This window comes from Haliaeetus leucocephalus, unplaced genomic scaffold (genome assembly GCF_000737465.1).
Source record: "Haliaeetus leucocephalus isolate CR32 unplaced genomic scaffold, Haliaeetus_leucocephalus-4.0 Scaffold932, whole genome shotgun sequence".
Classification (NCBI taxonomy): domain Eukaryota; kingdom Metazoa; phylum Chordata; class Aves; order Accipitriformes; family Accipitridae; genus Haliaeetus; species Haliaeetus leucocephalus.
In genome coordinates this window covers 9,926,971-9,949,528 of record NW_010973368.1, presented here as the reverse complement: position 1 = coordinate 9,949,528, position 22,558 = coordinate 9,926,971, and the positions used below count along the sequence as shown (strand labels likewise).

The window sequence follows — 22,558 nt, the reverse complement described above, 5'->3', positions numbered from 1 at the left end:
AAGTAAAAATGAAAAAATCTTAATTTCTTTTATAATAATGTATAATAGACTATTCTCCTTCAAGATCCCCTGCCACTACAAACCTCCCACAAATTGGAGGGTCATGTCCATGTCTCTGGTCTCATGCCAAACAGACACAGTATAGACAGTTTTTATACTTTTTTTTCCATAGGCTGCCATTAATATTTAATATCATTAATCTAACATAGGTATTGTACAGTGCATGCATCTGGTCAAAATGGTGAGAATGCTTACATGCTGCTCTAAAAGGGAGAAAGAATCTTTTCTGTATGAAGTATAGAAGAGGAGCTTGAATGCACCAAATTGAGAAACATACCTCTTTTCAGTATACTGTTAAAATTGTAATACTGAATTTCAGCCTGCTTTGAATATTGATCTAGGAGACCAGTCAGTCAGAGATATCAGTGGAAATCTCAGCTCTCTCTACAGGTCCAGCTATTGGTTTTGTTGCAGTAGTGACAGGCAGATTTTTCAAATTTTCTACTTCTGAAGTCTTCTGAGAACTATCAAATTTTATAGCCAATTTCAAAATTAATTTGACTTAGCAGTTTGTTAGCTTAATTCCTGCTTTGTTTCATGGCCACATTTGCCTTTTGGACATTTTCCTTCATATCTGCCTCTTCAGAGACAGTATGCTAGATCTAACATCTGTTCTTGAAAAGTCCAGGTCAGAGAGGCCAGAGGCAAGCAAGAAGGCCTAAAGAACTTGTCTTGTTAGGAATATTTGTTTCCTTTTTTGGACAAACAGCGATATTTCATTTGTCAGCTTAGTCATCCTTCAAGGAAGAGGAAAGAAATCAGGCACAAATTTACAGTCTAGCTGTGTGGGCTAGATGCAAGCACAGTTTCAGCAATCTAACCTGGATAGCTCATCCCAGCTTTCATTACCAGGGCAGCAAAAGGAACATGAGTTCTCTCCTGAGTGCAGAGCTTCTCATTCCACTAAGCAATCTCCTTCTTCTCCCTAGGAGAAAAAATGTGAGAAAATCCATGTGAGGGGGGCAGTGTACTTAAGTCCACAGAGCCTGCACAGCAGATTTGGAAGCTGTCTGAAGAACCATGCCACACTCATGTTTTTCTGCCTGTCCTCAGCGACTGACTGGATGGATAGTAAGCAACTACTTCAAATACCATCCCAATAGTTGCACACTATTAACACATCTGTAGAGGTGTCTTGGAGATCTTACCTGGGGTAGGAGGAGACAACGCACACTCACTGTTTGATCCTGTTAAATGCATCGTGCCCATGAGTCAATGTAGTCCCTGTATAGCGAACAGGGTTATCCATTTATGGTTATCCATTTTCGGGCACCCATTCTAGTTATGTTTTTTCCTTCTGCACTGAGAAGCTATTTATAATGCATTGCTCAGGACTGTTTTAATAATGAAAGTTCCTGAATATGTGAGTTGTATCAATGTTTTTACTCTAGAGGTTAGACCAAGGTACTATATTTTTGTATTAATTGCTATGACTGTAAGGATTGCTTAATCACTCATAGTCCAATGAAAAAACTGAAAAGGGTCTCCATATTGCTTAAAACTGAAGTCTGACCCTTGAGTTTTGATCAGGGCTCAAAATTTCAAACCTGAAATTCTGCATGGTACCCCATGGGTGTGATAATACCCAAGACTTGAATATTAAGGAAAAGCGTCTTATTATCATTTGTGGTTCACATGAAAATCATGTAAATAAGTGTGGCAGTTCCTTTTCTTAGTGTTGGTAATAGAAATAGCAGTTCCTTGATTCTTTCCATGCTTCCTTTTTCCATCTGTCCTGCTAGCCAGTGAGATAAAGTACTTGCAAGTAGTACTTTAACCTATCCTTTACTCCTTGGTCTGGAAGAAATGGTGAGGGAAGGTGTTTTCAGGTGATTATTTCTTCAGCCGCTGCCAACAGCTCCGCTTTTTGGTTTCCCTGAAATCCCCACATATTGGCATTTTTTAAAAATCTTGCTTTTAAAAAAAAAATTTATTGTATATTTTTCTTCTACTTTCAGTGACTGTCTAGAAAGGTTGTTAGCAATTTACTATAGAAACTAAAGTGATAAGGGAAGGACGTTGGCAATTCTACAGTGTTGTCATTTGCGATTAAAATACAGGCTTTGGATCTTAATTTGTGCTGCATTATCCCATATGAAGGCAGAATTTGAGCTCAGCTGTTTAAGCCAATATTTTATATGACGATGTAGAAAGAACTAATGCTATGATATTGCTATTAGTTATTATCTGTCATTTATTAATTAGAAAGAGAGGAATCATTCTCTGTATTCACCTAATATGCTTTGAGTGGAATTAGTTGGCTCATTTGGGCTAGGACAATGTTTTCCTGGCCCTTGGTAGTGCCTTTACCATTGTTCCTTTCCACCTCTGATGCATTGCCTTTGTCCCTTCTGGTCTTCAGTTAAAAACATGCTAAACTAGTTTTTGGTTGCTGGAAAGTGTTTTGTAAGGTGTGGCTTGAAGGTACTTCTGCGTGTGTGCGTGCTCAGGGTGGTGCCTGAGTGTTTTTCAAAGTTGCAGTCATGGGGTGGTTTTCACTTGCCTGAAACTGCACAATGCACTAATACCAGAGCTAAGTATGGGTTTGAAGAGGTCATGAATCAGTAATAAGACTGCTGTGTTTTTACTTTTTCCTCTTAGTTTCAGTCTCTGTCTTTTTTTTTCTTTTTTTTTTTTCCCCTTGCATATTCTTTTCACTTCCTTTCTCTTCTTGAATTTCTTTATTGTCCATGTGGTCTTATCTCTCCCTCTCTGTGGTGTCATTGTAAAAATTAGATCATTTTGAATGCAGCATTTTCTCCCCCTCCAGATGCTTTTCCTTTTTCCCCGTGCGTACACCATCTGCCTGTGTGTGCTCTGGGAGATGTGCAGGTGTTGGTCAGGATTAAGTGGCAGAACTGAAGTGAAATGTGATAAGTTTTGCCTGCCAGGTCCTTTCTGCATTGCTATTTAATTATGAAGTTGCTCTGTCAAATAAAGAAGGAATTGAAGAACCAGAGAAATAACTCTGGAATTAAGAGAAGCAAAGTGGGGAACTGTTGGTTGCTTGATCCCAGTGCCGAGGATAATGCAGAACAGCAAAGAAGAGGAATTCCTATAGAAAAGTTGAAAGGTCCAGAGGCTTTTTACCTTTTGTAGACACTTTGAAGTTAAAGGTTCCTCTCAGAGTTGTGCATGTGGAATTTGTCAAGCAATATCAACCTACTGAAATGCTATATTAAAATAGAAAAAATATAAAAGTGTATTCCGTAGTGTAATATGACTTCATGAAATATTAAGCAACTTCTAACATGGTTTTCACTTGCTCTTTTTGTATATAGAAAATGCATACATCTTTTAAGTTGTATCTTTTTTTCTGGTCATTTCCTGATTAGCTTTATCCTGGCTATTTCTTCGTTTATAGACTCCCCTTGTCTCCACCCTTTGAACTTCATTTATCAAAACCTGTGTTCAGGTGTAAGGTCATCCTACCATTGCGAAGTGCTCAACCTTTCTCCTTTCCAAGTGATGTTGAGAAGATAAATACATTTAGTATACATTGTTAGTGGTTCTGTCCTCCAGTCTCTCAAGATCATTACTCTATGATTAGTTAGGGGAGGAAATTTTTTAGCCAAATTAAATAGCCAACTTTTGAAATTTTATCTTCCTGACTTACACATGGTATTTCTCCCATCATTTTGGACTGCTGTACCTAGTCTGTGTAGAATATCATCAATTAGCTTGTCTGGTTTCTATTAGAATATATTCTTACTTACTTTTCTGTATTATGAAATATGAATCTTCAGACCTCATGTCCTCCCTTGCAGCTTCCTTGCATAAACAAAACAAAAAACTATCTTGCTGACTAGTGTGCTTTCTAGCTTGGTCCCAGATTTGATGAAACAGTTGTAATGATCCTCTGTGGACTTCGAACGACCCTGATATACGAAGTATAGGAAAATTCTCTGCAATGTTAGAAATGTGAAAAGTTAGTAATTATTCAAAATCAACTATTCCCAATTGTTCTATATTTAAAATTAAGATTATTTAATGTAATCTTCATCTCACTTCAGTTTAGTCATCTGAAGAATGGTTGTAACATCTAGTCTAAGCTAGTCATGCTAAAGGGCTTGCTGTTTGATCAGTGGAGAGAGAGCTTCAGAAGGCTATTCAATCCTCTCACAAGAAGGATGTCAAGTAGTTTGTGAAATGAAGTACTTCTGGAGGTGCATATCTCTGTTGATGATAGATATGTAAATAGCTGAACGCTAACTTTTGTTGTCCATCCTTTGTGTTTTCAAATGTTAAGAAATAGAAAGAGAGGGAAAATAGGTATTTTTTTTTTAGTGCATGAAAATCTGACCTAATTTAATAAACTGTATTTTGAAACAGAGGATTAATGACTATTCTGCAATTAGTTTAATTGGAGAAGGCTTGAGGGTTCAAATTTAAGAAAGGTGGTGGCATGTACTTATTAAGGGAATTTTACAGCTATTGTGGAATCTGTGATACAAAATGACTTGTTAGTATTTACTATCAATGGGAAAATATTGTAAAATAATTTTTAAGGGAAAATATTCATGCAGCCAACTAGGCAAATGTAAAAGTTTCATGCAAAAATATTTTATATTTTTTTCTTTGGCAGCCTCGCTTTGCATCCTGAACGTGTGTTGGTGGCAACAGGTCAAGTTGGAAAAGAACCATACATCTGTGTGTGGGACTCATACACTGTGCAAACTGTATCTATTCTGAAAGATGTTCATACACATGGTATAGCTTGCTTGGCTTTTGATTTAGATGGTCAGGTATGTAATTAATATTCTTTTTTCAAACACTTAAATAAATTGTTTATCTGTCAGAAATCTTGTTATGTAGCTTTTTTTTTAAGGGAGTATTTTGACTCAGGTTTTATCTGCTTATCCTCAAGTTGAGGAAAAAAGCTGGCATTAATAGTGACTGACAAGTATTCACATTTGGCAAGAAAAGTATAACTTCAAAAGAGTTTTGAATGAAGATGAGGTGGTAGGGAGATTCTTGCGATCTGTGGGCCACAGTTCAGGGTTGTACCAAATGGTTGGAGATCGTGGACCTCCCCTGTGCAGGGGCACGTCTTGTGCACACAGTGATGGCAGTCCTGTTGCATTACTCATCTCGGACTCTGAATGTCTTCAGGCAGTATCCCCTCTCTGTCATGCATTTTGCATGTGTTGGTGGCTTTCCACATTTTGATTGTTCACACTCATGTATTCTGGATATGAGTGAAGAAAAAAGTTTTATTGGATTATAATTTTGTTACTTTAAAACATTCTCTGAGTAGTAAATTGGTTCTCAGAGCTGCTACTTACAAGGGAGATCATTTTTAGCAGATACTTGCTCCTATGAGAAAAGAGGCTTTCTTGACTGATGTATTAGAAATGGAAGGTACGCATTAGGTAGCAGCTGAAGAGGTATTAGCCATGAAAGTCCTTTTTGCAGTTATGCTTTCCTAGTCTTATGCAGCACTTCTTCCCCTCCCACATAGCCTTGCAATGTGATACTCAGATTTAGCTATATTCTCAGTTCCTTTTGCTTGCTAAAAAGGTCAATATCTTTCTCAAGGGAGGATGTGTTGTAGAGAGCAGTTTCTGTCCTTACTAAGACAATATCAAATAGAGCTCTATTGAACACAAATAGAAGAAAGCCTAGCTGTAACTTGTTTCTGTTAAAACATGCTGTAGTTGTTGTAGGGAGGTTTTGAGTTTGTTGGAATGATCTACAGATTTTATCATTTAGGTTTCTCATTGTTGAGGGAGTCAACTCCTGGAGTCAGCTTCTTTCTAGAACATAATTTCTGCTTGACAGCGATATCTTTTCTCTATGTTGTTCTTCTCTGTGTAAACTTGTGTGACTTCCTCACTTGAGCAGCCTTAATAATTTAAGATGAAAATGTATCTAATTAGGGTTGAAGTCCCCTAACTCTTTTTTACAATGCAGTTATGCATCCTCTGGGTGTATTAGAGAGATTTGAATGTAGATCTGTGATTTGTTCTAGGAGTACCTAGTACCAATTCTTAGGTTTAAAGCCATAAATGGTCAGAATTTAGGCTGTCCACTTTTCTCAGCATTTCCATATGATGACTTTTTTGTTGCATTTGTTAGAATTTTGTGGTCTCAAAAGAAAGCTGGATACAGTTTTTTCAAGATGTGCATCTCCAGAATTGTCTTCATATGGAAATACAGTAAAACACAAGTCCAGTTCAGAAAGATCTGCAAAATATGTTTGCTTACATCTTGCCTATCCTTTTAAATCCAAATTTGTCAGAGTCCCTGACCAGGTTCTTTTAGAGGGTTCAATGTTTGATATTAAAAATACTTATTCGATATATTTGGTGTTATATGGGATTTTGATTTAGTAGGGTGATACAGCAATATACTGAAATCATAACACAGCAATTGCAATATACAGATGTATCACAAAAAAAACATGTGATAGAAACGTTTATCTGTTACTGTCATGATGCTGGGCATCTCCAGTCACCAGGGAGAAATACGTGTATTGAAGTGAGGTCAAGCCCATTGCCCTCTTCAAAGTTTGTTTTATTAATTGTTCAGGTTTTATACTTCATGTTGGGCTGTGCCACATATACATTCTCCTCCCCACCCCCAACTGGTCTGGCTAGTTCAGGAAGACATTATTTATTCTTTATTTATTATCCTTTGTTAATTATCTTGGGGAACCTGATGATTCACTGGTGCAGTTGTGTTATCTAAAACCAAGGTTACCCTCCAGTCTCCCTGGTGTTGAGAGAAGTTCAGCTTGCTTTATGGTACATTCTTCCCCAAGCTCGCTTTTTGGTTTGTTGTTTTTTTTGGTTTTTTTTTTTCTCTTCCCTGAGCTCTGCTTCACTGTGGGGGTGTGCTGGTTGGTAACAAGATTTTCTAGTTCCTAGGAGAACCGAGAACATAATTTAATCTCCCTTTTTGAGAAGTCAGTGTACCAGCTTATGTCTGGAAAGGCATCACCCAAATTTTTTTGTGATGGGTGTGCAGTAATTGTAAAACTGGTCTGCATTTATGCTTCTTGTTCTGCAGTAGGACTGGAATTGAACTGCTTGGAAGTGTAGCTGGAATTGAAACTGATATTCCTTCCGAGAATGTTTTCAAAGACGGAATGGAAAGGTTGGACTTTGTAGTATCTAAAAAATTGAAGTTGGCATTAATAAATAGGGAGCATTGATAGCAATTGCATTCAACTCGTTTCTTTTGTTCTTGTAATCTTGGAGCTTTTCAGACAGTAAAGAAATTATATTATTGGGAGTAGGCTTTTGCTTTTACAAACTCACTTTGATAATCTACGTAGAAACTGAAACTAAATTTGTCTTTAATGTGTGTAGGTATTAACTGCTGAACAGTGAAAAATACTTCGTCCTAAAGATTTGCAAAGCTTTCATTTGTCAAAATTAAGATGTCACAATTCATGCATAAACTGAACAAAAAGACGTAATTTTCTTTAAGAACAAAACTCAAAATCACTCAGTTTCTTTTTATCCAATCTTTAATACTGTTAGTCTTGCTGTTGAGAATTTCTATAGGAAAAATAACATTTTTGACTGGTTAACAGATACAGTAAAAGTGGGTTGTTGGCTAATATGGTCAATGATTTGTGTCAAGAAAGCTGCACAAAATATCTTCATAGCTGGAAGACAAGACAGGCTGCAGAGCATAGAAAGATCTCAAACTTTTATTTTTCTGTATTTTCTTGGAACAGTCTTTTTGTCCTTCCTAGTTTTATAGTTCAGCTGGCTTCAGACTCTTTCTGAATATTAAAGACTTCATGAAATTTGTATGTTTGGGGTCTTTTGGGATTCTGGTTTGAGAAGGGATTTGGAAAGGAATAGTTACTCATGCATGTTTTGAAGAATCAAGCAAAAGATTCCTAAAGCTTTTAACTGTTTTTAATCTTCTGTTTGTTTCTGAGAGGACTGAAGAAAATATTTTTTTTCTTTGTATCTCCTGAACTTGTAAAATAAATACTTAAATTCTGCAAGTTATATTTCATTAAATGTGAACACATGTAGTTTCGTTAACTTCAGTAGTTTCATTAACTTCAGTGAGACTATTCCTTTTTGCAAACATCTCATGACTCCTACTTGCCATATGAGCTATATGTAATTATATATATTAAACATTATAAATCAGAAATATGTTGTTATCCAAGAAGATCTTCTTTATGACCGTGATGTCGTAACTAAAGAGGTGCATCTATGGATGCTTTCGCATAAGTTGTCGTATCTTTAGTTTTCTTCTATATTGAAATGTAGCTACAACTTCTAACTTAAATATGTTATGAATTTGTTATCATTCAGAATGATGACTCTAGCATTTATTAATATATTGAGTTATTTATTTATTTTATTTGGATGTTTTTAGCGTTTGGTCTCAGTTGGTTTGGATTCGAAAAATACAGTTTGTGTATGGGACTGGAGAAAAGGAAAATTGTTATCAATGGCTCCTGGTCATACAGACAGAGTAAGTATAACTAAAGAATGCATCAAGGTGATTTTAGTTTGTTAAACCATGTCTGTGTATACATAGAGCTATGTGTTTACAAAAAACATTTTATGTTTTAGAAGTTGAATCTGCATAAAGCTTGGATATGTATTAAGGTATGTGATGATATTTAAGATATGTACATTTATTTCTAAAATAAAATGCGTAACTTGCCGTTAATTTGTGTGTGGTTTGCTGAGAGTGTAAGCATGTAGGGGAAGTGCAAAATTAATGCACTTTCTAGACCCTAAGTCCCATATGGGAAATCAAAATGTAAATAATCACTTAAATTTTTCTAGTCTGTAAATGAACGTTAATGTTGTTTTATCATATGTTGTAATTACTCTAGGAAAAAAAAAAACAACAAGCAGAACTAATACGAGCTATACATTGCATTTTCAGTGTTGAATGAGGGGATAAAAAAGTCATTCCAGTAGTTCCATTTAAAACCTTTCAGACTGACTGTTAATTTGCTACAAGTTTTTACTGTTTTAACTGTCTCATGCTAGAAAAGCCATCTCTGCTGACATCCTTGGGTTTTTTTTTATGCAGATATTTGATATTTCTTGGGATTTGTACCAGCCAAACAAGCTCGTCAGCTGTGGCGTAAAACACATCAAGGTAATGAAATAAACATTAATTCAATTCATAAAATATTTAAGCTGCAGTAGTTTATACTCTATAAAACATAGAATAATAGAATCTGAAAGCAATACATAATTATAATATGAAAGGTCCTCTGTAAGAATAATATTACTTCTTAGGAACTGCAGTCATGGATCACACCTGACTACACTAGAAATTTTGCAAGATATATATAGTGGAAAACAGACCATCTCTGCTCAAAAGAGTTCATGCCCTGACAGAAGGAATGCAGAAGGAATGAAACAGTTGTCAGTAGCATCATATGTAATGATCGTAATACAATTTAAAATTTAGGGTGTCTAAAACATGCTGTTTGAAATCCCAAGTAGCGTAAGACAGGATGCACACATTTAAGGTGAGTCCGGGTACTCAAGTTTCTGATTCTTGAACAATTAATGAATTGTTACACTGCAGAGGTAAAATGAGTAGAAAAACCATTTTTTGCAGTTTTGAGAGAGTATGGGGATACAGTGGAAAGAGAAAGGAAAATGCTTGATCTTTCTTTTAATTTTTTTCTTTTCCCTGCTGTTATTCCTACCTTTGTTATTTTGAACACTCTGTATCTGTTACAGGATTCATAATTTGGACAGTTCATGTCTTTTTCAAGCAGAAAGTTTCTGTGAAACGCTCTGCTTTGTTTGATCTGTGTACTGACTGCTGTGCAGAAACAGCTTCTTTTTCAGGTTTAACTCTTGTCAGCAAGATTATCAGTGCTTGACTGGCATCAAATGTGTTTCCTAAAGTTACTGCCTTCTCCCGTGCACTGTCTTCTGTGTTACCGCATAACAGCAGTAGATGGCAGCTTGGAAGTTCTGTATTGCTCTTGTGTGTAGGTTCCTATGGTGGGAAAAATGTGTTGCTTTTTATACAATGAACTTTTAGATTAATATGTATTAATGGTTTATTGGAAAAAGTATTCAATGTGTTGGCTAGATCGCATACATCTTTGATTTAGCATAGTGTTTAGCATGTCATTCACAGATTTCCATGAGCTTCATTGACAGTGATCTTTTTTTCTACTTCAAGATCTAAAAGGACCGTTATGCCAATAGTGAGCAAATATTTGCCAGCAGTGATTTGGTATATTTAAGGTGGCTTCATGATGTCAAAACTTATCTATTTAGATAAGCAAAAGTTTATTTGAGCAACTTCTAAGGCTCTATGAAGCCTTTTAAAATAACAATAAAATTTTAAAAATAATTGGTGTTTCCTTTTAGAAAACATTTAACTAAAAATCTGAATCCTAGAGATTTATAGGCATCTGGATCAGGCAAGAGATTTTTGTTGATGTGTATTTTTCTTAAACCATCCCTTCGTCTAGTTCTTTCAGATATCAACAATTACTTTCATGTTTGTACTATTACTGTATTTTTTCCTCACATAGTATTACAATTTGCATAAAATATCACTTAAGTTATATAGGTAATTCCAAGTGAACTGATATTGAGGAATTACTTTTCCTAGATATGGTACCTGCTTCCATATTGGAGCTAGGTGTTTGATTTATGCAGTGATTGTGCAGTTACTTCTCAAGGAACAACATAATCTATGACCTGTGTACTTTGGTTAATGAAATACTAGTTAAAATACAGGGATTTGTCTAATCAGTATATGGTTATTTCTTAATTACAGTGTTGCTGGTACAAAAATCCATTTATTGTAACTGCTTACATTATCCTGTATTAACTGAAGTCTCTGCTCAGAATTTTGAATAGATTATTGGTAAGAGAGAGACTTGCTGTGAAATACAGTTTCATAAACATGTATACAGAGAACATGCTGAGACAATGTAAGAGTAATGTGTAAGCAGTGATGAAATAAATGCTTTCACATTTTGCACTGGATTACTCCAGCAGCTTGTTGACTTTCCAGTGCACATTTACATGTTTGGACAGGAGGGTTTGAAGGGAATATGCAAGTGCTGCTTGTCTGCAGAGGTCGCAGAAACTAGAGTGTAGCTGGAGATTTGGTTGGCAAGTATTGTACTCTGACAAGAGACTTTGCATGTCTTTAGTTTAGGAGTCATTAGTACATGTTGGATCACCTAGGATGAAATTCACTCTCATGTGATTGCTGTAATCACAAATGGTTTATTAGAAAGTTCTCAAAAATGCTCGCCTTAGATGGCTGCTTTGCATGCTTAGTGGTTCTGATGTGAAGTGGTAAGTCTATAATAGAACCAGCTGCTTTCAAACAGAACAAATGGCAACCTTATCACAAATTTACATGCTTAGATTGCATCTTTAAATGCCTAAAGTAACATAAAATACAAATGCAGCATTTGCAAAGTGGAAGTCTTACATCAAAGAAAGATCAGATAATTCTATTATAAAATGCTTTTCAAAAATGACTGAAAATACAACTGACTCACAAATTATAATTTGAAAGAATTTCAGTTTGATTTAATACTGATACCTTGAAACTCTTTCCCAGCTAGTCTGCTATGCTGATTTTATGGAAAGATAAAGTTTGTTAATAACATAAAAAGTTGATAACCAACTGGAGAGCTAAAGCAGGGAAAAGGGTGTTGTTGTGCTAAAGTGTAAAGAAGTTTGGCAGAAAATAAACCCCCTAGCATTCCAGCTTGTCCTCAGATATCAGAGGATCTGGGGGCAGCTAGGCTTAAATTCTGAGTGATGCCCAATTCAATGATGTACATCCAGTCACTTTCAATATATTGAACTATCACAACTACGGATGCACAAATAGCACACTATATTTTCAATTTAGTTGCATTCAATGAAACAGAATGGCCAGACTTAAGGAGTTTGATTGCATTCAACAAAATGTCATGGCTAGATTTTAATGAATAGTACAGTTTATTAAAGCAGCAGGAGTACAGGTTCTTTTGTATTGCTGGTGATAAATACACTGTCTGCAAAACATGTGCAAATAATAACACAGTCAACCACAAGCACACTAAATGATGGAAAAACTCTACAGAGATTTGTAAGTTTGCTGAGGAAGCACTTGGTATAACCAAGGGTTCAACTCTTACCCAATAGGCATCCCTATGGGGGGGGAGAGAGGTTCAGCCTATCGACTGATCCCAGAAGTCAGCGATGTCCTCCCAACTTGTCTATGATGGTGTCTTCCCTAGCATTCCTCCTCTCTTAAGCCCTTTTATACTATTTTCTTATTTCTAGGTAGAGCTTGAGTGACTCTAGTCATACATACCTTTATTATGATTGGTGTAAAATCTCCTTGCTTTACTTTTAAAGGTATATGCTAGAGAAAATTCAGAGCACATGCTCAGTGAGGTCGCACCTTGGAGGCGGGTAGCTTTTGGGATGGAGGTGTGTTTTGGCATTATAATGAGATTATAATGAGCAAAGTTCACCCAGAGAACATGATTTAGCATGTCACTGCTCCAGAACTGGGCACTTCTATAGCAGAAGTAAGACAATAGCATTGACAGAACCCCATTGTTTCACCTCCTTGCTTCAGTGGATTTGACGCAGGGACCTTCTATTTTTGTTCAGTAGTTTCAGTTTCCTATCCCTGCAACAATATCACAGAACCTGGCCGTGGTGCTTCCACCCTCTGTCTTGTTTCTCAGAGTCAGCATACCAAGCTCCCCTGGTGTTGCTAACATCTAAGGTTGCAGGTTATGTTGCTTAGGGAATTATTATGAAACAGATTTCATGTATGTCCACCGCATTCCACCCTGGAGGTTTATCTTCCCTTAAGAGGTGAGAGGGACATATCAATAAGTCACCTCCATCAATCATTCCACAGGTGTGAATGATGATGCCTTTTGGAGGTAAGGTGCTTCTCTTTCAGATGTACATATTAAATTATAGGATATTAGCAAAATATCCATCTTTCTAAATCACTTTATGTTGCAGTTCTGGAGCTTGTGTGGCAATTCATTGACACCAAAACGTGGTGTTTTTGGCAAAACTGGTGATCTCCAAACTATATTGTGCCTAGCCTGTGCAAGGGATGAAGTGACATATTCTGGTGCACTGAATGGAGATATATATGTATGGAAAGGAATCAACCTTGTGCGGACAATACAGGGAGCACATGCTGTAAGTATATCTCTTTAAATTAATATAAAATGTTAAACAGATTTCTGGAGAGCTGGAAAGGGCAATGCAAGATCACCTGGTCTGCGATCCTAAACAATTTTGATGATAGAAACTCACTATGTCTAATTTGAATGTATTTTTTTTTCTCTCCTTTCTGTTGCTTAAGATCACTGTTATGGTAGAAAGTGAATGCTAGATTGAGAAATACATTTAGGTGCCTATTTATGTACTGTCTCCCATTATCATTGATGGAGGACTTAGTAATCAATAGAGCCTGGAATACATTTAAGTTTACCCTTAAGTAGACATGTCTTACTCTGTTCAATTACTCATGCGTGGATATATATATAGTGAGATCTTATATACCAGAGTTGAGTATATAGCTGCCTCCCCCAGAGAATATGGATCTACTTTATCTGACTTTCTTTTGTGGATGTGTGACTAATCCAAAAGGATGTCAGGAGGCCTGGACTCCTATATTGGAGTTGAATCAAAGAAACAGGTTCCCAGAGAGGCTGTGGAGTCTTCATCCCCATCTCTGTCCATTTGGAGTTACAGCACAGTGGGACACAGCCCTGAGCAACCTGCTGTTATCTGACTCTGATTTGAGCAGGGGTTTGGACTAGAAGCTCTCCAGAGTTTTGCGCCAACATCAGCTATTCTGTTGTTCCGTGAATTGAGTCCTACTGGCTGGCTGGCTGATAGCTCTCTAGAGTCTGTTGATTCTATGAACTGTAATGTAAGCCCAAATACCTAGCTCGTTTGTAGACACATATGTTTAGTCATCTTGGCTTAACTCAATCACTCTTCCTTGTCCTATGTTGCTGCCTTTTACTGTATTCATTCAGCTTTTTAGAACAGTATACAGCTTTGAAAAGTGAAGACATACCAGTGAAAGTTTAATAAAATTATTCAAAAGTGCTTGGTAAGATTTACTTTTAATCAAAATGTTTCATGTGACTATGAAGTGATTATATTTTTGCTACATAAGTTTTCATTGTATTTTCTATAGTCTTTCAAAGCATACGGTTTTGTGATTAAAGTAGGCAGCAAAAAAACACAAAGTGGTTTGCGGTCTAATTTGTGCATGCCAAACTATGAAAGTCCTCATTTCCTCTCATGGTAGTAAGTCATATACAGTAATATAATGCAAGACTCAACTTCTAGCTTGTCCGAGTATCACTTTAAAAACAAAGCCAGTCAATTTCCAGTTATTTTAACCTACGAGGCATGAAACTGCTAAAGTAACTTTATGAAGCTATATTATTTGCTGGTTGAAGGTTGATTTTCATTTCGAAAAGCATTGTGCTATCTAGATAATATTTGAAGTTCCCTTATTAACAATTTAAAATAGTGTGAAAATACAAGCATATGAGTTCCTATATTGCAGCTTCGAAATCCTAGGTAAAAATTAATAACAGTTAATTATTCTTTCTGATAAGAATGCGTGTTTGTTTTAACTGGCAGTATTGGACTGGAGGGGATGATGTATGTAACAAGTATTAAAATCACTCTTTATGATTTGATCAGGTAGAATGGAGGGGACAAAAAGTGATGAATTATATGTATGTGGGAGAGGTTGCCGTCAGTCTGTAGTAAGGAGACTCTTTACTGATAATTTAGAAATGTACATTTAGGATGGTTGTTGTAGCTTGTTGAATTAACTAATAATTTAAAAGTGATAGGACTGCTTATTCAGACAGCTGTATAATGACAGTGTATCTGAATATGAACAAAAATAAAGTTAGGAAGAACATAAGTATGGGAAACATATCCTAGACTATATGTTGCATTTGAGATTTCTTTACATATGTATAAATGTATGTATATAAAAAAATAAAATATATATATACACACACATTATACACTTCTGTATGCATCGATAGAAATACTAAATGTATTCAAGAAGACCCAAATTAAAAATGAAGAAACATGAGGAGATATTTTAGCCTTCAAATATTCCCTGATTCTTACTCTATACGTTCAGAACTGGTTTTAGTGTTCATATTTAGTCTTTAATAGTGTTCTGTTCTATATTTTCCTAACATGATGTGGACATTTACTTTTTGATGTTGACGTTAGGGAAATGAAATTTAAAAATGCTTATATTGCATATGCAGACCTGGATTCCCAGAGAACGTGTGCATTTTGCCTCCTATCCAAAACTCATCAGGAAAATACCCTCCCATCCTCTTTGGTGCTGTAGGAGACACCTGACCTGTATATTCACATATATGTTGCATGGAGTGTTGCTTTTTGGCTGTTTCTGTGTGAAATGACCCAACCGATAAACATAAGATGGTGAGAGCTTGTTACTCCATTACCTTATGTGCTGTGTCAGTCCTTTATTGACCACAAGATCAAATTTGAAGCTCTGCTCCTTATCTTCAGTAGTGTCAGTGGACAGAGCTCAGGTGACCTTGGAGTTGGTCTCATCTAGCCTTCTATTTTTGGCTCTGTCCTTTTAGGCTCAATGGAATAGTACTTTGCAGTACTGAAAATTAAGTAGGGGCACTAGTCCATGGCTTTGGAATTCATTTTCACAGGAGATTAGTGTCACTACAAATCTCACCAATTTCAGGGGAAAAAACCCCACAATAAAATCTCTTATGGAAGCTTACTTTCCAGCAAAATGAAACCTTGCTTTTCAATAAAATACTGCTTTAAAGAATAATATTGTCAGACTATTGCAATCACAAAATGTAGCAGCTTGGAATAAGAGTGCCTCTTCAGCCAAACTAAATTATTACCATCATATTTTACAGTTATTTTGTACTTTATTTTATAAATCATGTCCTTATCCATTCTTTTAAAAGAAAATGCAAGTGTAAATGGCAACATTTGTGATGTGCATCTGTTGTTAAAAGCACAGTGTGTGCATATTAGGGAATTGATAGAAATTTCCGTTCAATATGCTAGTGTTGGAATTGTCATCCCTGCATGCCTGTTTATCATCTCCACATCATTACTCCTCAACAGGCTTGAATTAAACTGAAAATTTATTCAAGGAAAACATACCTCATTATTTGCATGAAGTACCATGTATTCATTTCTTGCAGCATAAACAGTAGGTATCTGAGATGCCGGAAAACATTTTCTAAAGCACATTAGTGATATGGGCATATGGTCCATCCAGCTGGCAGTGGTCTGCATTAATATAGAAAATGGGTTCTTTTCAAAGGTTGGCCATCTTTGTTACAGTTACCCTAGCTGAAAAGACATTTTTTATTTTAAGAGTAATTCAATGTGAAAAATAAACTGTGCTGTCCCAGTACAAGCAACCGAGGCAACAGATAGCAAGTTTAACACTAGCAAGCAAAATAAGAATTCACAGCTAAGCCAGATTATCTGTCTTCTGTCACAGCAATACTAAGAACTGTAGACAGAGGAAAGAAGAGTTTCCAGTAGATTCCTATCTGAGCTTGAGTAGAAACTAAAAGTTGAGAGCAAATAGGTCGGGATGACTGGAGAATTAGTTGAAAGAGGACTGGAGAATTCACTTAATGTGGAAGTAGGAGTGAAAAGTAGGAAAAGATGGAAACAAGCAGGGGTTAAGAGTAAAGGCACAGAGTTCACAGGGAACACTGGATAGCAATGGGAAACTCAAATTCTAGTTTTGTTCATCTCTCCTAAATAATACTACTAATAATGAAAGTTTTCAAAGGGAGAAAGAAAACAGAGCAACATCAAAGCATATGTAAGTTCATTGGCACTGGTAGTACTTCAGGAGTTTGTAGGCAGTGCATCTGATTGTGGAAAGTTAATATATACCTTGGAAAAAAAAATCTTTTACTAGATGTCTCATTTTTGTAAGTGCAAAGAACAGATGATAGATTCTTTTATTTATTTTATCATCTTATATGTTCTAAATTCAAGGTAGTCCATGACTGTTAGGATATATATACATGATGTTACTCAGGTATTAAAACAAAATAGCATGCTTATTTAAAAACACTGTACATTTTAAAGATTCTTGTGTGCTATGCCTTTTCCTTGCATAGTAAATGTACATAAGATGCTTTCTCAGCAGCTGAATAATTTATTTTGAGGTAGTCTTTCAGAGGTACACATTAAAGTTGTGTGGATTGATGTCAGAAACTGAGGTTAAATAACAGGCTCGAGGTTAAATAACAGGCACTCTGTTAAAACTATTGCACACCTATATCAGTTGGCTGAATAGTAATTAAATATAGATGGAAACAATATAATGAACTTAAATGAATGCTTTTAGGCTGGTCTCATGTACCAACACATTAAGTCATGCAGTATTTTTCTCCTGCTGCTTAGACTAGTCATAAATTTGAAAGGTATCTGTCTGCTTATTTCAGCCAATGAGAGGCATATAGGCAACTATTTAATTTTTTTTTATAGTAATATGCCCATTTTTAAACTGTTTTATGGGTGATTTGTTAGATAGGAAGATTAAATTTCACAGTAGTGGCTCTCCACTGTAAATTTACTGACCCCAAGCTTAAATGTTTGCAGTCCATTTCCTTACTATGCAGTATATATTGGGAGAGACAATATCTTAGAATAAGTCCCCAACATGTGTTGCTTCACATGTTAGCATCTATGTTCTGAGTTGTATCTAGGAGTAAAAAGGAGACACTGGAGTTCTTACTGAACTGGTGTAATTTCTCTGTTTTCCATATTGCTCAGTAGTATTCAGTTGCTTCTGAAGTCATCCATATGATCTTTCAAGCTTGGTCCTAATTATAGCTAACTGCAGTCATGTGTTTTAGGAATTGCATAGTCAGAGTTAGTGTGGTGGATTTTATATAAACAACTGCATTTAGATAAATTAACACTTGATTTTTGTACATTGGAGGCAAGACAGGTCCAGCAGCAACATATTGCTGCAAAATATTCATGCAGTAGAGACCATCTTTGTCAAGTTCTTCTTGTACTTCTCCAGCTTTCAATTATTATTTCTGGTAGATCTGGGCATTTATTTCTTTGTTCTCATTCAACTCTTTTTTTCAAATTTGAGGAACACAGATGTGATACCAGCTGGTTATACTGGAAAAATAAGAAGTATTCTGCATTCTGAGAAAACTGCTGATCCATTTGAGATGTTATTTCTAGAATTTTCCTGTTCCTTAGGAAGTGTAATGAAAAATTTGTAACAGAAGCATGCAGTCTGTATGTCAAACTTCGTAACTTTTAAGATGGAGGACTTTGATCTACACCTTTTGTTTTGATTCAGGAGCACAATCAATCTTTGTTGCTGACATTATTCAATTGGATCAAAGTCAATACAATTGTTTGCCTCTCATTAGTGCTAGAAGGCTATTGACCATCAACAATCAAATTATGTTAATGAGAATTTCAGGCTGAAGGATTAAGAGAAGCATGGAGACTCCAAAGTTGATTTGCATTAACAATCTTGACAGTTTCTAAAAAGAAAGATTTAGTGGAAGAATTATGACTGGCGAGGATACCAGAGTAAAGAATCTGGCTTTTCCCCATTAAATATGAGCCTAACAATTAAATGAAGAATAGCTAAGCTCAGCTTCTTCTATTAGGTACTTACAGTCCCCATTAGTAAGGGACCTTTTTTCTAGTTTTCATCTAATTTTTCTATTCCAGTGGCACATAGACTGAAATGAGAATGTCCTATTGCATTTCAAGAGATTGAGCAAACACAACATCTGCCAAATCTCCTTGACAACCAGCATGTCCTTTTCAAGATAAGGATATTCTGTGAAATGGAAAACAGATTAATCCTGGATCCACTTGATCTTATCTTCAGAACATTCAGCCAGCTTCCCACATCACCAAATGTCTGAATCTTTTTTTAATACTGACTAATTAAATCATAGATTTCAGGAGTTAATTAGAGAAAAGAGAATAGTTCTATTATCAAGGTTGCATTCCAAAAAGAGCTTTAAAAGATTTAAATATACCAGAACTTGGGCAGAATTCAGCATGTGGTACAAAATGAACCAAAATTCCTCTAGCCTTTTATTTGCTCAATGATGCTAAAAGGTTAATGCAGTAAAACAGACAGACACACACAGAGAAACAAACACAGTTTGGGTTTTATTTTCAAAAAACTCTAGGCTCCTAAAGGAACAGAAAGAGGATTTTCAGGATGTTAGAGATAATGGGAGTTAGCCTTCTAATCTGCTTACCACATAAAATTCCACTACATTCTGTTTAGGCACATACTACTGAAAACATGGCTGGTCTTAACAAGTCTATATCCTGACGATGGACACGACACATCAAAAAATTTGAGTTCTGTCACCCTAGTCTTTCAGTTTTGATTGTCATTTGACAGTCTAGTAATAATATGCTTTTTTTTTTTGTGAAAGCTGAGAGATTTCTTTTTTTCTGAACTTAAAAAATTACATCCTTGTTACCTGATGCTAGAGAAGCAAACGCAATCCATGTTTCATTATGATCAGTCCATTATGGTATTTTCCTTAGACATAATTTAAGAAGAAAAAACAGCTTGGTAGGAGAGAATAGTAATGAGTACCTGGGAATTCTCACAAGCCACAACACTGGATGCTAATTTGTTCTGTGAGTGTACAGCTTTATTTTCCCCCCAAAGCCAATCTCTCCTTTGCAAATTGCTTTCATTTTGGGGGTTAATGTGCTTCATTACTGTGAAATCTAGACCCCCAACCAAAGAAAGTATTGGAACTTTACATTTACTTCTTTACAAGACTAAAATTTCAGAACAATGTTATATAAGATATATGTATGTTATTGCCTGTTCTACCTTCTTTTGGACAGGAGTTAGAGACAGATTTTTCCCTTCCATTGTTTTCAATGCTCTCCTGTTTTCTTTTGTCATAGCTGAATATTAAATATTTTCAATAAATATAGAACAATTTTTTTTTTAACTTCTCATAGGCTTATTAGCCAAAGTTGCCCTTTCAGTAGCTTTGCTTACTGAAATGCGTGAGCTACTTCTGAAAATAAGACTAGTGAGTTGTGTAGGTACTTTTTTAAAAAAAAATGTATATACTATTTAGATAATGTGTCATGTTTACATCAGATATAGTGGCTATGTGGATGCAATACCTTTTCTTTAATAATATATCATCCTTGGCCTCTTTGTTATCCTGAAGAAAACATGTATCAAGTGAGTTAAAGAAAATGTGTTAGGTTTTGTTTCCTGATATCCACCTTTAAAATAAGAGCTTATGTATTTTTAAATGGTGTAAAGTCATCACTTTTTTTCTTATATTTTCCTTCTAAACTTAAATTTTAAATCAATCTTCCTTGGCTTAAAATGTAAAAAAAAATCCCAGATATTTTTTTCCTGGTTGCATAGAAGCTGAGTAATACCAACAAAGGCCCTGAACCATGCCTAACAGAGATCAGTGGAAATCTTCCTGCTGATATTTGTGAGAGTTGGACCAGGCCCTCTTTCTAGGGATAAGAAGCAACATGACTATAATCATCATCATCAGGATTAAAGCAGTATTGCAGCAATTCTCTTAACTTACTGTTTGTCACTGAATGTGAATTCTGCTTGTTTTGAGTTTGTTTCCATTTCTGACTCTTTCATATTTAAAGCTTGTATTAGTTGCATATGTTTATGCCATTTTCAACAGTGTAAGAGGTAAGAAGACAGGAGGACAATCAATGCTGGCATTGACAAGAGTTCCATGTTCCGTATTGGTATCTCTAATCTGTGTATTTTGTTAAAAATAACTTTCTTCTCTCTTCAGGCAGGAATTTTCAGCATGAATGCATGTGAAGAGGGGTTTGCCACTGGTGGCAGGGATGGCTGTGTTCGCTTGTGGGACTTAAATTTTAAACCAATTACTGTGATTGATCTCAGGGAAACAGACCAGGGATATAAAGGTAAAAAGAAGTTTGTCGCTTTTGACCTACGGATAAGGTAGGAAATGTACCAGTGTTTTGAACAAGAAAAGACTTCAAAAAACCAAAAAGGTTGTCTCGTGTGTTACTATGTACTCTTGCTAGAAAAGGAATTTCATCATGCCCACTAGTATGGAGGTCACATAGTCCTTCAAAGTTACTGTATGACATGCTATGAAGTTGTAAACACAGAGATTTAATTTTTTTTCTTTTAAACCAATAAAATGCACTTCTTTGCTGTAGCACAGCAGTTTTTAACAAGGAACAGTAATGCTTTAAGACAACTTAGAAGAGATGGTGAGATCTACAGTGTAAAACAGCAGAGTACAGAAATTGCATTTGCTAGTTATCCAAATTTTCATTAAAAGTATTTGGAAGTAATCTACAGTTTTGTAGTACTTAGAATGCTGCTGACATACCTATGACTTCAATTACAGTTTATGTCATGCTAAAATTTTACATCTAGCAGTTTACATATAGCATGTTTTGTCAGTGTTCTAGATATTGTTGCTGCAGTGATTCAGGAAAAGAATACAAACATATACTGAAGCACTAATGTCATTTACAATATTGCTTTTGTTGGCATTTGATTTTCTTTGCCCACAGTCACTTCGTTATTTTCTAGTATCTTGCCAAGAATTTGACAATGTGGTAGAATGTCTGATGGCATTCTGATAACTGATTGCAAGTTAAATCTTTGTATTCTGTAATTGACTTGGCATTTCCACCAAGATTGTGAAATACTGCAACAAGATGGAATACATTCCATTTTAAATGCCCTGAGGTACAGTGACTCTCATTTAAATTTAAATTTACTCAGCTGCTGTTTCTCAGCTCTGTTGCATGTACTTGAAAGCTATGTTTCATTCCCCATTTCATTCTCTCAAACTTGTTCTCTACTCCAGATTGTCATCTTTACTTTGGAACAGACTCTTGCCATGAACTCTTTTGGTTCTTCTTGATCACTTATGTGAACTCCATCCTCATATTTTTGACTTGTCAAATGCCCATGACAGAGCTAATAGCTTTTTAAAAATCCTATCTTTAATAAGTTTAGTTTCCTGAATCTTTTCCCTTCAGTCTTTTTTCTTATTGTATCCTTTTGAGGATTGCCTTTATGACCTGTCCTTCTACTCGTTTTCTTAATTGCATTTTCTGCTGCTCCTAGACCTCACCTCTTGGTAATTTTATCCACAAGCACATACTCAAGTTCTGTATCTCTGTGAATGGCTCGTAGAGCAATTAGTCGACTCTAGATGTATCTCCAAGAAGTCAAATTGTTTTTCAAAATATCTCCCAGCACCATAAGGAGTTCCAAATTACTAAAACAGGTGTCTTAATCATCCTTCATCAAAAATTCTGGTTGTTTCTTTCTTTATTTTTTAATCACTGTAGACAATATACCATATAATGTCTAGATTATAGGGCTGAATGGTAAGGTGGTTACATTCATCAGCGCAGCACAATAGGAACAAATCTGTAAAGCAAAACAGTTGGTGTAGTGGGTT

The 22,558-nt window shown here is 35.7% G+C and overlaps 1 protein-coding gene across 1 annotated transcript in view; it reads left to right on the top strand.

Moving 5' to 3' along the window:
* EML5 (echinoderm microtubule associated protein like 5) overlaps window positions 1–22,558 on the top strand; it is a 99,353-nt gene that overhangs the window by 3,887 nt on the left and 72,908 nt on the right. Inside the window, exons 2-6 of the mRNA XM_010584013.1 lie at window positions 4,646–4,805; window positions 8,410–8,508; window positions 9,082–9,150; window positions 13,023–13,208; window positions 20,897–21,032. Of these exons, the coding sequence (XP_010582315.1) occupies window positions 4,646–4,805; window positions 8,410–8,508; window positions 9,082–9,150; window positions 13,023–13,208; window positions 20,897–21,032 (650 nt within the window). The remainder of the gene's footprint in view (window positions 1–4,645; window positions 4,806–8,409; window positions 8,509–9,081; window positions 9,151–13,022; window positions 13,209–20,896; window positions 21,033–22,558) is intronic.